The 17,600-nt window shown below is 51.0% G+C and overlaps 2 protein-coding genes across 9 annotated transcripts in view; both read right to left on the bottom strand.

Moving 5' to 3' along the window:
* Positions 1-3,458, bottom strand: part of ARSG (arylsulfatase G) — a 107,683-nt gene extending 104,225 nt beyond the window's left edge. For 3 of the 4 annotated variants that reach the window (XM_078438236.2, XM_078438237.2, XM_078438238.2), the window contains exon 1: positions 3,346-3,458. The gene's annotated coding sequence lies outside the window, so the exon portion shown is untranslated. Of the gene's footprint in view, positions 1-1,398; positions 1,517-3,345 lie in introns of all 4 variants that reach the window. The other variant, XM_060645599.3, reaches the window with a different exon arrangement.
* Positions 3,459-6,467: 3,009 nt separating this feature from the next.
* AMZ2 (archaelysin family metallopeptidase 2) lies at positions 6,468-16,273 on the bottom strand. 5 transcript variants are annotated; one of them, XM_060645610.3, is made up of 9 exons: positions 16,190-16,273; positions 15,602-15,695; positions 14,979-15,068; positions 14,161-14,443; positions 13,199-13,372; positions 12,957-13,085; positions 9,189-9,352; positions 7,627-7,803; positions 6,468-6,676 (listed from the first exon to the last, which is right to left on the bottom strand). In XM_060645610.3, exons 4-9 carry the CDS (start codon positions 14,441-14,443, stop codon positions 6,524-6,526), a joined length of 1,080 nt encoding a protein of 359 aa, XP_060501593.1. In that variant the 5' UTR covers positions 14,979-15,068; positions 15,602-15,695; positions 16,190-16,273; the 3' UTR covers positions 6,468-6,523. The 5 variants fall into 5 exon arrangements, with proteins under 5 accessions (XP_060501593.1, XP_060501594.1, XP_060501592.1 ...); XM_060645611.3 differs by having other exon boundaries at positions 16,104-16,260; XM_060645609.3 differs by having other exon boundaries at positions 16,130-16,260.
* Between the last annotated feature and the right edge of the window lie 1,327 nt (positions 16,274-17,600).

Below are 17,600 nucleotides of genomic sequence, written 5' to 3'. Positions count from 1 at the left end.
GGGCCAGCCTTTGTATAAGTAAGGACACTAGCTCCCCCTGGTGTTCGGCTTTTGTAAGGACTCCCTGAGGGTGCAAAACCAGAAAAATGACGAGTTCAAGAACCGACAACTTGGCTTTTCCTGGAAGAGAAACTCTCACGTCCGAACCAAAATTATTTCAGTGACTACGTATTTCCTAGAGGGAAAACTGGAGAGCAAAAGTGATATCCCAGAACACTTTATCTGTAAAGGCTTTTTAAACAGAGTTCAGCGAATATTCTGCAGAGAAGATACACGTTGTGGCCACGTATTTATATTCTTTATAGACCTTTCCAGCAACTCAAGAAAAGAAAAGCCCGGCAACTATCCTAGCAACGTCACCCCTAGAATTCAACCAAAGCCGTAAGTTCCTTCCCAACACCGACAACTCCTGTTCTAAGATCTGCCTTTGCAGCTGAGGTCCAGACTCACGCACGCCTGTGTGACAGCACCTGACACCAACCAGGCATTTGCACCTTCACATGTCCTCAGTGGAACCCCCGACCCTCCTCCCCAAACCTGCTCCTCCCCAAATCCTATTGGCTTTACTTTCTAAATATAGCCAGAACCTGCTTTCGCCAACTCTACCAGGACCCCTGATCTAAGCCAACAGCATCTTAGCTGGATTACTGCAATAATCATCTAGCTGGTTTGCCCAATTCCACTTTTGCTTTAATTTTCCTGCTTTAAATTTCCATATAGAAGCCTTACAATACTTTTTTTTTTTTGAGAGTGCATGGGAGTGGGGGGTGGGGCAGAGGAAAGGAGGGAGGGAGGGGGCAGGGGAGGGACGGAGAGCGGGAGAGAGAGAGAGAGAGAGAGAGAAATAGAATCTCAAGCAGGCCCCACACTCAGCACTGAGCTCAATGTGGGGCTCGATCCCACGACCCTGGGATCACGACCTGAGCCAAAATCAAGAGTCTGACGCTCACCCGACTGAGTCACCCAGGCGCCCCACAATAATCCTTTCAAGGCACAAATCAGACACGATCACATTTAAAAACCTAAAATCCTGGGCACCTGGGTGGCTCAGTCGGTTGAGCATCCGACTTCGGCTCAGGTCACGATCTCACGGTTCATGAGTTCAAGCCCCTCGTCAGGCTCTGTGCTGACAGCTCGGAGCCTGGAGCCTGTTTCAGATTCTGTGTCTCCCTCTCTCTCTGCCCCTCCCCTGCTCACGCTCTGTCTCTCTCTCTCTCATGCTCTCTCAAAAATAAACATTTAAAAAATTTTTTAAAAAATAAATAAAATAAAAAATAAAAACCTAAAATCCTTAACAATGGGTTCTTCATGCACTGCCTGCTGCTACTGTTTCCTCCCTTCCTCCTGCCACTCTAGCACTGGCCTTCGAACTGTTCCTTGAAAACACCAGCCTCTTACCTTAGCATCAATTGTTCCCTTTCCCTGGCACACCCGTCAGTTTGGTTTCTTCCAAGTCTTCCTGCGGAGGCATTCCTGACCATCCTACCCAACACAGTCCTTGTTTCTACTCTTTACCCTGAAAAAAAAGTTATAGAAGTATTTGTTTTCCCTCATTCACTATGTCTCCTCCCTTGGTACGTGACGGTAGCAGGTGTTTTGTGCACTGCTCGATTCCCAAGGCGTTGAGTAGGGCTTGGCATGTGGTAGGTGGGGCTCCCAAAATACTGTTGAGCGAACAAATGAGTTCCTCCTTTTGCATCGGCTTTTTCTTTCTTTCATTTTCCCCCACTGGCTTTTTCAAGGGGGGAAAAAAAAGCCACCTATTGACAATTACAGCTCAAGACAGTCTGGTGTCGCTGCAAAGAAGCTGGGTGGCCCTGGGACGCTGAAAGCCCTGGGATCCAAACCTAGCGGCCCAAGAGCTAAGTCTCCAATGGTCCAGCAGGGGGAGCTCTACATGGGTGAATCAGCTTAAGGGCAAAAACGTAGGTCCAACGGAGACTAAACAGTGGGAAGAAATTACCAGGAGGGTAGGTAGGCCGATGGAAGCCTGAGTTTTCACAATACTGCTGGAGCAGATTTTGTTTTAACTTAACCTATTTTTTTTTTTAATTTTTTTTTTTCAACGTTTTTTAAAATTTATTTTTGGGACAGAGAGAGACAGAGCATGAACGGGGGAGGGGCAGAGAGAGAGGGAGACACAGAATCGGAAACAGGCTCCAGGCTCCGAGCCGTCAGCCCAGAGCCCGACGCGGGGCTCGAACTCACAGACCGCGAGATCGTGACCTGGCTGAAGTCGGACGCTTAACCGACTGCGCCACCCAGGCGCCCCAACTTAACCTATTTTCCAGTAGACTTTTTTTTTTTTTTTATGATGACTTTTTTTGTTTTTGTTTTTGTTTTTAAATGCCTCCTCGGGAGCAAGGGCTTTTCTGGATACCGAATCTCTTTTTTTTTTTGGTGCTAAGACAAAGTGCACGGACTGATTTCTCTGACTTTGAGCAACCCCAGATGGCCCCACTCAAATAGAAAAGGGGTTGAAAGAAAGTTTAATCTTTTACAACCCCTTCTATAAACAATCTGGGGGAAAAAATCGGTTAGGTTTCTGGCTTGTGGTATTTTACTTCTTAGGAGGTCATGCGGCAGAGGCAAAACAAAGCACAATTGGAAATGAGGGAGATCTGGACCCGTTTTGTCTTTGCCACGGGTGCTACCGTGCACAAGTTTACTTAGCTACCGCGGCCTTGTTTCATCACGTGTGAACTGAGCAGCATGCACGTTATTACTAACACTTGACGATTCCACATTCCAAGCATAAAAGCACATTTAAAGGCCATACCAGGCCCTTGGTAACGGGAGGGGGTGAACAACCAAAACCAAAACCAATGCCACGGAAGGGAACAGCCAGACCTGCGGGCCAGTCAACACCGAACGCGAAGGCCCTTAGCAGTGTTCACACCCCGGAAGACCCGCGCGACGCTTCCCCCGAAACAGCCTTTCCCGTTCGTGCCTCCTGGTGCCGCCTCGCAGGTGCGTCTTGGCGCAGAAACCCGCCCGAATCTACAGCCACGAGCCCCGAGCCGCGCGGAGCCGGGGAGCACGTGCAGCGTGGCCTCCGGGGCGGAGACGCGGCCACCCAGGACGAGAAGAGAATGTTCTTTTTCAGACCGAGGACGGGTTGCAACTGGGCTAAACTGTGCGCTCCAACCTCAGTCCACGCGCCCCCTTGTGCACGTGCTCACGTGCCTCCCAGGCACGGCAAGGTGACACCCGGGGCCCGCGCTCTACGCGCACTGGACGGTGCCGCTCTCGCTGGTCCCCAGAACCGCGCGAGGGGCGCCCACGCGGCCTCCGGGCGCCGCCGCGCACACGCGCCCCCGAGCCCGCTCGCTCGCTCGCACTCACGGCTCCGCCGCCGCTCGCCGCGCCGATCCGCCGGCCTTCCCGCGGCTGCTGCGCCCCCACTCCCAGGAGGCCTCGCTGAGGGCCGGGGGCGCGCGGGGACGGCCGGGGGCGCGGGTTGGGGACGCGCCGCGCGAGCTCGCGGCGGCGGGGCGGGGCGGGGCGGGGCGCCGCGCGGGTCGGGGAACCGGACAGCGCCGCCGGGGGGTTACGGGGTGGAACGGCGCCGCCGTTCGGGTTGCGGACGGGACAGCGCCGCCTCGGGGGAGGGGCGGGGGGTGCAGCGCCGTCGCGGCCCGCGGCCACCACCTGTGCCCCCCAGCCACCGGCGCGGCACCCCGGGGTGCGGAAAGGAGACACGGGTCGAGCCCGGGGGCCCGCGGGCTCCAGAGGACCGGCCGGACGAGGCCACGTTCTTCTGTCCAGCCGTCACCGTTACAAGGCTTTCCGGACTAACCTGTCGACACTTAACCCTTCTCTTGACCAGAGAGACTGCTAGTCACTCAGGCGACAACGTGAACAGCATTTCGGATGCACTGATTTCTAGCACTGTGTTTAGACGGCGAACAAATCCATTCTCTTTACTCTTACCTTGTTCGTTCGGCATTGGCAAAGCAAACTCTCTGGGTTTCTGTGTTACTGAGTGCAAAATCATTTCGCAAAACAAGATTTATTCGTAGTACGTACAATTTCCTTGCAGTCAACAAATTCTATTTTTTAATTTAACGCTAGGAAACCGTCTAAAAGTACAATGCGGGAGCGCCTGGGTGGCTTGGTCGGTTAGGCGTCCGACTTCGGCTCAGGTCACGATCTCTCGCGGTCCGTGAGTTCGAGCCCCGCGTCGGGCTCTGTGCTGACCGCTCAGAGCCTGGAGCCTGTTTCGAATTCTGCGTCTCCCTCTCTCTCTGCCCCTCCCCTGTTCATGCTCTGTCTCTCTCTGTCTCAAAAATAAACAAACGTTAAAAAAAATTTTTTTTTAAGTACAATGTGATACTATACACTTAATTGATGATCGCTGAATAAGTCCCTGTCACATGAAATTTGTCCAACTTGTAAAGGACTGAATGATTGGATTCTTTACTAGAAGCCTTTTTTCCTGGTCAGTGCAAGGTAGGTACAAATGGATTTTATATCTTCTCCAAATAACTGCAACCCCTAACTGACACACCTAGCCAAATCTGAATTTGTAGGTTTGTAATCCTTGCTGACCTACAGCACTAAACCCGTCCCGACCTTGTAGGTAAACGGAGGAAAACTGAACAGACCGGACAATAGGATATTTTTCAAGGAGGAAATAAAACCTGTAACAACCGGTAAAAGTCCACACTCCCTTTAACTGTCTTTTCATATTAGAATGACCAAGCGTTCTCTCTCCAATTAGTTTAAAATTTTTTTAATGTCTTATTCTTGAGAGAGAGAGAGAGAGAGAGGCAGAGCATGAGCAGGGGAGGGGCAGAGAGAGGGAGACAGAACCCGAAGCAGGCTCCAGGCTCCAAGCTGTCAGCACAGAGCCCGAAGTGGGGCTCGAAGCCACAAACCATGAGATCATGACTTGAGCCAAAGTCCAGTGCTTAACCAACTGAGCCACCCAGGCGCCCCACTCTCCAATTAGTTTCAACATAAATCACCATTTTCTAAATGACCTTATGAGCTTTAATCAAGTAAGAAAATGAATTGTAGCCAGGAAAACCATTGATGCAGTTATAAAATGTGCTTTAAATCACACTATAATGAATAACAGCGAAAAAATTTAGGGTCGAAAGATCAAAATGTTTAATTACCCAGAAGTTTTACCCTTGAGGTTAAGATGGGAACATGAGAAATGCAGTCTCCTCACCAGCATTCAGTTAAATGATCTGACGTAATTTCTAGGTTTCCAGGATACATTGATCTCTCAGAGGAGACGTGTGAAGTCTGTGGTTTTCAACCTGTTCCCCGCTGAGGAAATCCAGCTGACGTCCCCAGCCCTGCAGGCCATCATGGGCCAACAGGTAACCGCATCACGGCCTCCCCCTACTCAAGTAAACACTTCCCAGTGCAGAGAAGGGAGGGAGACACTATTGTGGGAATAAACCCGACACCTGCTCTGAGCCTACAGGCAAAGTGCAACACTCACAAACTTAAGGGCCGTTGTAGCAAATCATGCGCAAGACCCCTCACAAATCCTATGTCTGTTGTAGTACAAGTTCCACTATCTTCACTTGTAACTAGTGAGAAGTCACATTCTATTTTATGTTTATGTATTTTGCGCATGAGAGAATTCGAGCAGGGGAGGGTCAGAGAGAGAGACTATCCCAAGCAGGCTCTGCACGGTCAGCGAGGAGCCCGACACAGGGCTGGAGCCCACAGACGTTGAGATCATGAGCCCAAACCAAGCCGCTTAACTGAGCCAGCCAGGTGCCCCAGGAGGTCACCTTTGATAAGCTGCCGAAAACCCAAGTGTGCCATTGCGTCCTTGAGGCTCGAGCCGACAACCAGCAAAGAATAAAAGGAGAGCAGGCAGCCCCCGTCTGGGAAGGAGAGGCCACAGGTAAGGGATCGAGTAGAGCAGATGACCGGCCTGGGTGCAAAGGAGGGAGTCCCTCCTCCAGGAAACGAACCAAGTGTCAGCCCCCGGAAATGACGTGCCTTGGAAATCCGTTCTCAGGACACAGGCAGCAGTTTTTGGAATATTTACTTACTTATCTGCTGGTCCCGGCTCTCTCGAGACCTAAGCATATTTGAAGAATGGAAACGATGTGCTCCCTACCACAGGCCAGGCTATCAAGACAGAGGAGTTTATAGTTCCTATCATTCACAATGCTAAAATGGGGTGCCTGGGTGGCTCAGTCATTTCAGCGTCCGGCTCTGGATCTCAGCTCAGGTCTGCCTCATGATCTCACGGTTTGTGAGTTCGAGTCCCGTGTCGGGCTCTACGCTGACCGCATGCAGCCTGCTTGGGATTCTCTCTCTTCTTGCCTTTCCCCCACTCGCACACAGTGTCTCTCTCTCTCTCAAAATAAATAAACATTAAAAAAAATAAGCCTCATTTCAAAGTTCAGGTGCTTTCAAGAAGGTTCCATCCTGTTACCTGACACCGGGCAGAATCGGTAAACAGTGTATTCTAACGAAGTACTCCGTCCAAATGAAAGCAGAGGCTGCAACTGTTTATTTTAATTACTCCTATGTGAAGTGAAGGTCCTTATTTTTGGACAACAGCAAGGCATTTTATTATCCACTCTTTCCATTCCTTAAAGGCGTCCACGGGTTTCGGTAAATCCACGGTTCCCTCACGACTGCGCTTCGTACTGACTCCGGGGCTGTCCGACTCGTCCTCGATCCACCTCACCAGCGCCTTGAAAAACACAAGCCAGACGCACATTTTAACAAATCGGAGCAAGACAGTTTTAGGCTAGAGAAAAACACGGCCTTCAAAATCACGTTATCGCAATCAGTGACTTCAGTTGCCCCAGGGAGATGTTCCGTTTGATAAAGATGTTTGTGCACATGAAACAACACTGGGTGAAAGAGCGTTTACCTCCAACGCACACGCTAGGATTACGAGTGATGGTCAGAGTGTGCCCGGGGGGGGGGGGGGGGCGGGAAGACCAGAGAGAAAGACACCCCTCACGGGTTTTTGCTGGGCGGCAGGGGTAGGCTTTCCTCGGCTCGCCAGATGTCCCACGGGGCACCGGGCGCGTGCTTTTAACCCGATGCGGAAGCGGGCACGTCTGCAAGTGTGCACAGAGGCGCAGGTGGACGCACGTATGTAAAGCCACCTGCACGCGGGGTCCCACCCACCAGGAGTCCCGCGATGGCCACTGACACGTTCGTGGGCACGTGTGGACACACGTACGCGCACACGCATCCTGAGATTCGGTACCTCCCCTCTTCCTTCGTAAAGAAACCCATCCTTTCCTCCCAGTGAATTGCATACCCCTGTCCCACATTTGGAAAGAGAAACTATCTCTATGCATTTTCCGTAGCTGTCAGAAACGAACCCGGCCGCACGCATCAACGTTTACTGTTCTGCAACGAGTCAAGCTCTCCTGGCCTTAGGGAATGGGAAGTACAGATTACCTCCTTCACCATTTCTCACTCAACGACAAGTGTAAGGCTCTCCGGGGCCAGGCAGTTTTTAATGAGATTTCTTTGCAGGGTTTTCTTTTTTTGTAACCACAGCTTCCTGCTTATCTTTGCACTAATTTCCTCTGATAAATTATAGTTCCAGAGAAGGGCCTAATAGAAAATGGTAGTTTGCTACTTATATAACCACTTCCCCCTTTTGTTCTTCCCCTCATTTACTTTGTATCTTTCTATTATGTTGAAGCCAATGGCACACTGCAACTTGCGTAAACAGATGGGGCAAAGGTTGAGGGGGCGCCGGTCGGCTTCTTCCAAGTGGTTGGAGCCCTGCATTAGGCATGCGAGCCACTGGCAGTGTCGGAGTCCAAATATGTGTCCGATCTCGTGGGTTAAAGTCTGCAAGACATTCACATCAAAGCTTTATGGCGCCACCGTCATCAGTGGGTTAGCCCTTCCTTCTTTTTCTTGTTTTTCCAAGAAACAAGTGTAGGGGAGGCAACTCCCTTACCATCATCACCAAAACTTCAACCTGCCCCCAAACTTAATCCTTCATTTCCCTACTTACACTGCCTTCCTTCCTAGACTTAATTTCTTAAGTATACCTGCAGCCGGGTTGCCCAGCCTTGAGACCCCTGATGTATTGGGTAGGATCATTCTTTGTGTGTTGGGGGGGGGAGGGGGGGGAGGGGGAGGGGAGAACAGCAGTCCTGGGCGCTGTAGGATACTTAGCACCATCCACAGCCTCTACTCAACTGGGCCAACCAGAAACGTCTCTAGACCTTGCCAAAAAGTCCCCGGGGGGGCAAGATCATCCCAGCCTGAGAGCCATGCTCCAGACAAGTGGGACACTTGTTACGATTCAGATTCTGGGTCCTTTCTCCCAGGGACGCTGAGTCCGTAGGTTTGGAAGGAAGGGGGCTCCCGTCTCCACGTTAACGAGCACACCAGCGGATGCTGATGCAGGGTACACACTCGGAAAACACTGTTCCAGGCAGTGTAGCTCTCAAACCTGAAGAGATGGCTAGGAATGAAGGCAGAACTTCCCAGCTGCAGGAAATGCCTATGTCTCCGGCTAAGGAAAAGGGGAAAAATCAGGAAACAGGCTCTCCAAAGAGCACGAGTTGGGGAGATTAATCAGGAGCTGTCAGTGGAGCTAACCTCAGTAGAAGGTTGGGGCCCAAGAGGAAGCCATTGTCAAGACACCTGCCAGCAGAGGCCCTCCAAGAGCGGCTTTACTTGATGACCACAACTTCAAAGAGTCAGTTACTTACTCATACCAGACTTCTGGAATTGAACTAGTGGTGAGGATGTGGGGCTGTACATAACTGAGGCTGTACATAACTAACAGGGCATAATTCCAGCACAGATACTGTAAATGTCACTATCAGTAAGGTATCCATTTAAATTGTTTTTATTGGTAATTTCAGGCAAACACGATGTCCATCAAAAGCATACGAATGATACAAATTCATTTATCATATTACCTTAAGGACTGCTGACATACAATTTAGGGAATTAAGAGCTCTTTGGGGCGCCTGCGTGGCTCAGTTGGTTAAGCGTCCGACCTGATCTCGGCTCAAGTCATGATCTCAACAGTTTCGTGAGTTCGAGCCTCTCATCGGGCTCTGTGCTGGCAGTGTGGAGCCTGCCTGGGATTCTGTCTCTCTCTCTGCCTCTCTGTCTCTCTCTCAAAAACAAATAAATAAACATGGGGGGGGGGGGGAAGAGCTCTTTAAAAAATACTCCTGTTGGATTTTTTTTTTTTTTTTTCAACAACTCACCTTACAGGAACGAAGCAGCAGAACACTGGTCACTTGAGGAGTGTAATAGTTATCGAAAACTGCATAGTCACTCGAGGATCCTTTCTGCAGCTTGCTCACTCTGCCTTCGTAGCGGGAGCTGTAAAAATCACTGCCATACCTGGCAAAGCTGAATATCCCCACACCTACAAAAGGAGGACAAGCAGCAAGAGAACGGGAGCAAGATTCCTGAAGGACAAACCAAGAGGAGAGCCCGCCCGGGCGTCTCGTCTGCGCTCCCATGTTCCCACGGTCTCATGTGCTTGAGGTTTGCCAAGACAGAGGTGGCCGTCGGCCCCGGGTTTCCCTACCCAAGTCTGCCGCTGCTGTCCAATTTGCCCTGCCCTGTAAAACACAAAGGGCTCGAGGTCCAAATTCTCGAGAAATCGGGAGTTCCAGAGGTTTTTGTTCCCCACGGAAGAAGTCTTTTTTTTCCCCAGAATAGTCCAAATCAAGTACTCCAAGAGGAACGTTGAAAAATGGACCACACACACCCATGACCTCACTCTTATTTTTTTTTAAGTTAATTTATTTATTTTTAGAGCAACAGAGACAGAGCACGCAGAGGAGGGGCAGGCAGAGGAGGAGAGACGGAATCCCAAGCAGGCTCCACGCCATCAGCACAGAGCCCAAGGCGGGGCTCGATCTCACGGACTGTGACATCACGACCTGAGCCAAAACCAAGGGTCGGACGCTTAACTGACTGCGCCACCCAGGCGCCCCAACTTTACTCTTTAAGAACACAACAAACGTGGGCACTTGGGTGGCTCAGCCGGTTAACCGTGTGACTCTTGGTTTCGGCTCAGGTCACGATCTCACGGTTTGTGGGATCGGGCCCCCCATCGGGCTCTGCGCTCACAGCATGGAACCTGCTTGGAATCCTCTCTCCTTCTCTCTCTGCCCCTTATCAGCTCGTGCTCTCTCTGTCTCTGTCTCAAAATAAATAAATAAATAAACTTACAAAAAAAAAAAAAAACACAATAAACAGATCTCTAGGTCCTGTGTGTCGGGGAGAGTTCCTGGATGTCCCTGCTAACAGGCTGAGGAAAACCGCCGTGTGACTGCCCTGATGCTTGGAGACCATGCCTGAGACCACGCCTACAGACAGACCCTCTTCCCTCCTGCCCTTCCTCGCTCACAACACAACTGTACTATGTGGCTGCCGTCGGGTGACCAGAATAAACACCCTTGTAACTGACTTCCTGTTACCCTGAGGCTCATAGCAACCACCTCTGCACAGGTGGAGAACAGGCTTTGCTGCACAGCTCGTTCTAAAGGGCACGGCTTTATGACGGCACTTGTTGACATGATCACTTTTATTTGTCTCTTTCAGTTGTTACTTGAAAGTAATAAGGATTTTTTTTTTTTTTTTTTGTCAAAGAAATGAATTCACAGTAAGTCTGTCCAATCCAACCTGATCCAAAGAGAATGCTCCTCACCCCACCCTTGGAAAATGTCGCCTCGTATTTGATATTGAGAGAGAGAGAGAGAGAGAGAGAAAGAGCACATTCTGAAAGTTAAGAAAACACTGAATCTATTCATGTCACGGCTGACCTCCTCTGTCCTCTTGCCAAGGAAGTGTGAGCATATTTCATTATAATACCTCTAGTGAGAACATTCCTCCTGATAATCCTACAAATGGAAGGTTATTTTCTTTAGTAATTAAATATTTCTCCGTTTTAAAATCCCCGTCTTCGTAAACTTGGAGAGAACAGTCACTTGTAGCAAGATACTGTCTCACTGCCTGGCCCATCAGTCCTGCAAGCCTGTATCTTCTCTGAGGCCATGCAGCAGTTAAGAAACTTACTTAAAAAGGGGGTGGGGGGTGGGCTGCCTGGGTGGCTCAGGCGGCTCCTGGCTCCTGTTGGTGAGTTCGAGCCCTGTGTCAGGCTCTGGTGCTGACAGCTGGGAGCCTGGAGCCTACCGGGTTGTGTGTGTCTCTCTCTCTCTGCCCCCTCCCCCACTCATGCACACGCGTGCGCTCTCTCTGTTTCTCTCAATAAATAAACACTAAAAAAAAATTTTTTTAAAGGGAGGGCGGGGGGGGGGGAGTTAAAGTAGAAACATTTTGGGAAAATGCCTCCTGCCCTCTTGAAATGCATAAGATGCATCAGCTGGCAATGTCCAGATAAATTGTTTTACATTTTTAAAGTTTCTGTCTCTGTCAGGTAAATAATAAAAGGGGACATAAAAGTTTAGCTCGTAAAAATTTACTTCTGACAGAAAGACAGCTCATACAAAAGTCAGAAAGACAGCAGTGACCAGAGTCTCCAGGAGAGTATGCCGACTGGGGAGGGGGCGCCATAGGAATGTAAATGGAGAAACCCCCATGAAGGAGTAAGGGGGATGAACAGGTTCTGTGGTGCCCTGGGTCCCCCCCCTCCCCCGACCCGATCAATGTGTCAGAGATGGAGATACCTAACAAAGAAACATTTGTGAAAGACCGAGAACACCTAGACAGTCCACAAACTGGAACTCAGAATAGGGACAGTCCCAGGTACCTATTCCCCACCGCCACGTTGCTAACAGACAACCACTCCCCTTAGTGCATTGGACTGTCCCCCTCCAACTTGTCAGATCCTAGGGGACGAAGGTAGAGAGATGACAGCAAAAAGGGAGGGGTGCGGAGGAAAGAAGTGGACAGACGGGAAGAAGAAAAAAAATTAGGCAAAAATAGGATTTGCTTCCAGATCCTTTCCTACCCCCAGTATCACCATGCAGAAGCCCTGGTGAGTCAAGGTGACTACATCTTAAATCAAAACCTGGAGTCGACTTTTTTACAAAAATAAAATAACAAGACGTCATGAGACACAGGACAAGAAGCACACACCTGTACATCAGCCTATAGTTTCCTGTCTATATGAGAGAACTAAGAATTGAAAAGCAACCAGCAAGACTTTCACTTACGTTAACGACAGTTCAAACATCCTTACTGGACTTCATTCACCTTGCTACCCAGTTTCGGACACCTACTGTCTGCTGTGCTGAACGCCTTATGTATATGCCAGGCATATATACACAGTTTACGTATCCACACTGTTTATGTATCAGCACTGTTAGGTAACCCATCGCAAAAGGGCTCTCCGAAATAGGTATTGTTAGGGGCGCCTGGGTGGCTTAGTCAGTTAAGCCTCCGGCTCTCGACTTTGGCTCAGGTCACGATCTCACGGTTCCTGAGTTCAAGCCCCACATCAGGCCCTATGCTGACAGTGTGCGGTCTACTGGGGATTCTCTCTCTCCCTCTGCTCCTTCCCCCACAAAATAAATACACAAACTTAAAAAAAAATCGGTATTATTGGCCTCAAGGTCACGTAGGTAGTGAATGGCTGAGCGGGGCAGGGACCCAGGTCATCAGAATCTATCCACAGCACATTTCCCACACCAGCATGATGCTCCAGAAATACCATTAGGGGCGCCTGGGTGGCGCAGTCGGTTAAGCGGCCGACTTCAGCCAGGTCACGATCTCACGGTCCGTGAGTTCGAGCCCCGCGTCAGGCGCTGGGCTGATGGCTCGGAGCCTGGAGCCTGTTTCCGATTCTGTGTCTCCCTCTCTCTCTCTGCCCCTCCCCCGTTCATGCTCTGTCTCTCTCTGTCCCAAAAATAAATTAAAAAAAAAAAAAAAAAAAAAAAGAAATACCATACAGCCTTTAGTACCAACATTATAACTGGCTGGAACTTTTTCCCTCTATCAACATCTTCCAGTAATCTCAAGTTGAGGATATTTCTACCAATAATGTCAAAAAGGAGTACCATCTGTCAGAGAGGCCTGTCCAAAGACAAAATTCCAGGAGTCTCTTGGGTAGAGATCAATCATCGTTATTCCCACAATACAGAAGGCGTCTTCAGGTTTCTTCTTTTTTAAGAACTTCAGGATGTGCCCTATTTAAAAAGGGATGCGTGTGTGAGATACGTACATCCACACATGTCTCTCCATATACACCTATGTATAGATCTCCTGTACTCAGTTCAAATTGTAAAGCTGTTTAATTTACCTGCGTGAATTTGTAGGTTTTGTGTGTTATCATTGACTCTAAAGGAACACCTCGTGGCAGAGACAGGAACTGGTTCCAGGAGTTTCACTGTTAAGCCGTAGAAAAATGCTTCACAGTAACCCTTGAGCCATTTAATATATTCTTCACTGATAATTCTGGTGTTGCCTAGAGAGCCTGTAAGGTGGAAGAGCATGTAAAGTCAGACTCGAAGATGATTAAAACATTCAGTCTTTTTTTTTTTTTAATTTTTTTTTAACCTTTATTTTTTTGAGACAGAGAGAGACAGAGCATGAATGGGGGAGGGTCAGAGAGAGAGGGAGACACAGAATCCGAAACGGGCTCCAGGCTCTGAGCTGTCGGCACAGAGCCCGACGCAGGGCTCGAACTCACAGACCCTGAGATCACGACCTGAGCCGAAGTCGGACGCTCAACCGACTGAGCCACCCAGGCACCCCAAAACATTCAGTCTTTACCTCAGTCTCTAATTAGAAATCTGAAATTAGAAGCAAATGGGACTCTAAATCTTTAATAAACCTCTATCACTCATTGATGTGAATATGAATTAGAAAGAAACAAAATGTCCTCTTTTAAGGCAATTTGGGTACAACGCTTCCACCACTGTGATGAATGTCAGAAATGATCATGGGGCGCCTGGGTGGCTCAGTCGGTTGAGCATCCGACTTCGGCTCAGGTCATGATCTTGCAGTTCGTGAGTTCGAGTCCCACGTTGGGCTCTGTGCTGACAGCTCAGAGCCTAGAGCCTCCTTCGGATTCTGTGTCTCCCTCTCTCTCTGCCTCTGCCCCCCTCTCTCTCTCAAAAAGTAAATAAACATTAAAAAAAGGTTTTTTTTTTAAAAAAAGATCATAAAAGCTGCCCACTTAAATGATATCAGCAACCCAGGCTGTCCCTGGCGACAGCCCCATCGCAAACCAAACAAATCCAGCCCGTTACCGATGCACACCAATGCACTGTATATAAATACTGCGTTTGTCGGGAGACGGTGCCTTTCTGTAAGGATCACTGAAAAACTGTTCAAAGTCTTGGGGAGCCTCAGGATGGGAGATGATCCAATCCGATTGCGAATGCAAGGTAATGGGTCCGAAGAGATCATGGTCTGGCTTGAAGGCTTCGTTCAGCAAACGCCTTTCCCCAGCATCTAACTTCTCATACTGTGACACAAGCCTTGGGTTCTCCGAGATGAGAGCTGTTTTTAGCGTATGTTCAGAGTGCCGTACTGTTTCCATCTACCAGAAAAACACAAGGAATCAAATATACAATGCATATCCATACAGGTGACTTTAATCTACCTACCCTCCACCTGCATGTATAATCTCTCCCTAGAATGGAAAAACGGATTGCTTTTTTTTTAATTCATACCAAACAACGGGTTCCCCCCCCCCCTCCCATTTCCAATCAATTTCCTGGGGTGAGGATCTGAAAAAGTGAAAAGAAAAATAATGAAATTCATCCCTTCTTCTCTTAAAGAACCTGCTCCCGTTATAAAAACCATAAGAGAATGACCTGATTGCCTACTTCCTTCTGTCATTTGGGTAACAATATTACAAACTGAGTCATCAGGGCCACATGAAAAATACTCAGCCTTTCCAAGGTGAGTCAGAGATGTTCCAGACCACACAAAAAAGAGAACTGATGTAAATCCTGCCCATTTCTGTAATTTAACTGCAGGCTCCTAATAGATCTCAGTCACTGAAGTTTACTGCCTCAAAGTCATGTCACCCTGGGGAAGACACCAGGTGACTAATCAAAAGCCAGACTCACAATGACAGGTCTCTTCCATTCACATCGTGTTCCTCTGTATAGCTGTCATCCTTCCTTCTGAGTGTGTCAAACAGCTGCTTCACCACAAGGCTTTTTGAGTTAGAAAAGGAAAAAAGAATTAAACTTCGCTGTCTGGAACCTATCATAGTTGCTTTTATTTTTAAAAAATTTTTAAAAATCTTTATTTTTGAGAGAGAGAGAGAGAGAGAGAGAGAGAACGAACAGGGGACGGGCAGAGAGAGGGAGACACAGAATCTGAAGCAGACTCCAGGCTCTGAGCTGTCAGCACAGAGCCCCAGGCCGGGCTCAAACGCACAGAGAGTGAGATCATGCCCTGAACCGAAGTTGGATGCTTAACCGACTGAGCCACCCAGGCGCCCCCATATTTTCTAATTATCTGGATGTTTACAGTTTAATGATTGACAATTGATGGGAAATTTTCAGCTAACGTCCGTTCTGGCTGGACACCAGAATCCTGGGGTTCCAGAGTCTGGAAGAAATTCTCAAACAGAGGTCACTCTTGTCAAAGTTCCGATATGTGCAGACGCTCGTCCTCGCTGCTCCACACCTGGGCTGAAGTTCCAAGACACCAAACAAAATGTGCCCTTCTGTATTCTACCTACCTTTAAGGAGGAAGGCTCCCATTGAAGTCTTTGTCTTACAAGGACTGGCATGCTTGGGCCTGGCCGAGAAAGTGCTGTGCGGGGCGCCTTCACCCTAATATTGAAAAGGCAGTGTGAAAGGTCGGCCTTCGGCCGGCCTCCCAGGTCTCCTCTGGCCGGAGCCGCGGGAGGCCGAATAGGATCGCTTCAGCGGGCTGGAGGCCTGCAGTGCTGAGTGCCAAAACCAGCACATCCTGCGCAAACCTGGACAAGTTGGTTACCCCAGCTGGTTGCTATAGCAACCCGCACCTTGGGCTGGGCCCCAAAGCGACCGCAACCAGGTCGCTGGCCGGGGTGGGGTGGGGGGATCCCCCGGGGACTCTCGCTTCGACTTTCCGCCTGCCCCGGAGGAAGCCTCCGCAGAGGCCAGGCCTGGCTCCCAGGAGACGCCCCCGCCCCCCCGCTGTCTTCCCCTGCTTCCGCCGCGGCGGCCTCGCCCACAGCCTCATCCCTTCCCACCCACCGCGACCGTCCCCCGTCCCCTCCAACCAGGATCCCAGCCCGGGAGGCCACGGCCCGGATCTGACGTTTCCACCGCACGACCCTCACCCGGCCGGGCCTAGACACCGCCCGCCTCCCTCGGCCGCTACGGCGCGCCAGCACGACGCGCCCTTCGCCGTGCCACGCCTTCCGCCCCCCCCACCCAACCAACCCGGCGCCACGCCCCGCCCATCGCACCACGCACCGCTCCGCCGCGCCACGCCCCTTCGCGCGCGCTCCACGCCCTGCCACGCCCCCACGTCGCACGCCACGCCCCGTAGCGTGAGGCTGTCTCGCAGGCGCGGAGCCCACGTCGGATGAGGGGTCGCGGTCCCCCTCTCTGCGACTGGGGGCGGTCGGCGAGGGGTCACGAGGCGTCGAAGTCAGTCCCCACGGTCGCCTTCTGTCCCCCGGCCCCCCGATGGCCCCTCAAGGGCCGCCCCCGGGGCAGCTGGGGCGGGGGGGCTCTGCTGGACATCGTGTCACGCGGCCGCGGTTGCCCGCGTGGCGCGTGCCGGGGACCTCGGGTTTGAGGAGCGTCCTCGGCGTGACCGATGTAACCGACCGGGTCCAAAATAAGTCAGCCGTGGCCGCAGGTTGACGCACAGCCTGGGCGCGCGCCCCGGTGCCGTCACCCTCTGGACTTTCCCTTCTTTGGCCGCGGCGCCGGCAGCGGCCTCCGCGCGGGCCGCGACCGCGAATCGCAGGTGGCGGGCGGCGCGGAGGCGGGGGCCGGGCGACCCCGGCAGGGTTTCTGTCCACCCAGGGATTCCTCGCTTGGTGCTTCGCTGGTGCTGAAAAGGCCCAAAGGCGTGTGCCGGAGACAAGTAGAAAAAAGGCGCGGGCGGGCGCTGGGACTGAATTAGCTGTGTGGTCTTGGGTAGGCCGGTTGACCTCTCTGGGCCTCAGGGGGTCTCCTGTGGGAAGGTGGCGGGAGGGAGCTCTGATCCCTGAAGCCCCTTCAGCCCTGGGAAGTTGCATGTGAACGCAGAGGATCCCCTGGCCCACCCCTCTACAGCCCCTTTGTGTCCCGGTGTCGGTGGTCAGGCCGGCTAGTGCCCCCTAGGGCTGCCAAGGACAAAAGCCAACCTAATCCCCATCCCCTCTCCCTTCAAGGGTGTGCGCGTCCAAACAAGCCCACCCACCTCCGGATCCAACTCAGTTGATTCTTCCCCAGGTTCGCCCCACGCTCTCCACTCCATATACACACCAGCTTCCTGCAAGGAACCCGGGAAAAACCCTAGTCCATTGTTAAGCCTGTTTCCTCGAACCTCCACCTTTCCCCGCAAGTTCTCTTCCCAAGAGCCTCACCTTAAGGGACACCCAGCTTTCCTCCCTGGACATCGCTTCTTCCCTCCAACCGTCACTCAAAAATACCCCTGAGCCCCAGTTTTCACTTCCAAGCCATCGTCCTACTACAGAGCCGTCTCTAATGGTTATCTTCTCCACCCTTAATCGCTTGCTGTCTCTCCTTAGCGAG

Source organism: Panthera onca, chromosome E1 (assembly GCF_046562875.1).
Source record: "Panthera onca isolate mPanOnc1 chromosome E1, mPanOnc1 haplotype 2, whole genome shotgun sequence".
NCBI lineage: Eukaryota > Metazoa > Chordata > Mammalia > Carnivora > Felidae > Panthera > Panthera onca.
This window is presented reverse-complemented; position numbering and strand designations above follow the sequence as displayed.

Coding starts and splice junctions, on each gene's coding strand:
- AMZ2 (XM_060645610.3), bottom strand. CDS start 14,443: ATGGAAACAGTACGGCACTCTGAACATACGCTAAAAACAGCTCTCATC. Junction 13,373..14,160: donor TATTTATATACAGTGCATTG/GTGTGCATCGGT, acceptor TCCACCTTACAG/GCTCTCTAGGCAACACCAGA. Junction 6,677..7,626: donor ACATAATAGAAAGATACAAA/GTAAATGAGGGG, acceptor GTGTTTTTCAAG/GCGCTGGTGAGGTGGATCGA.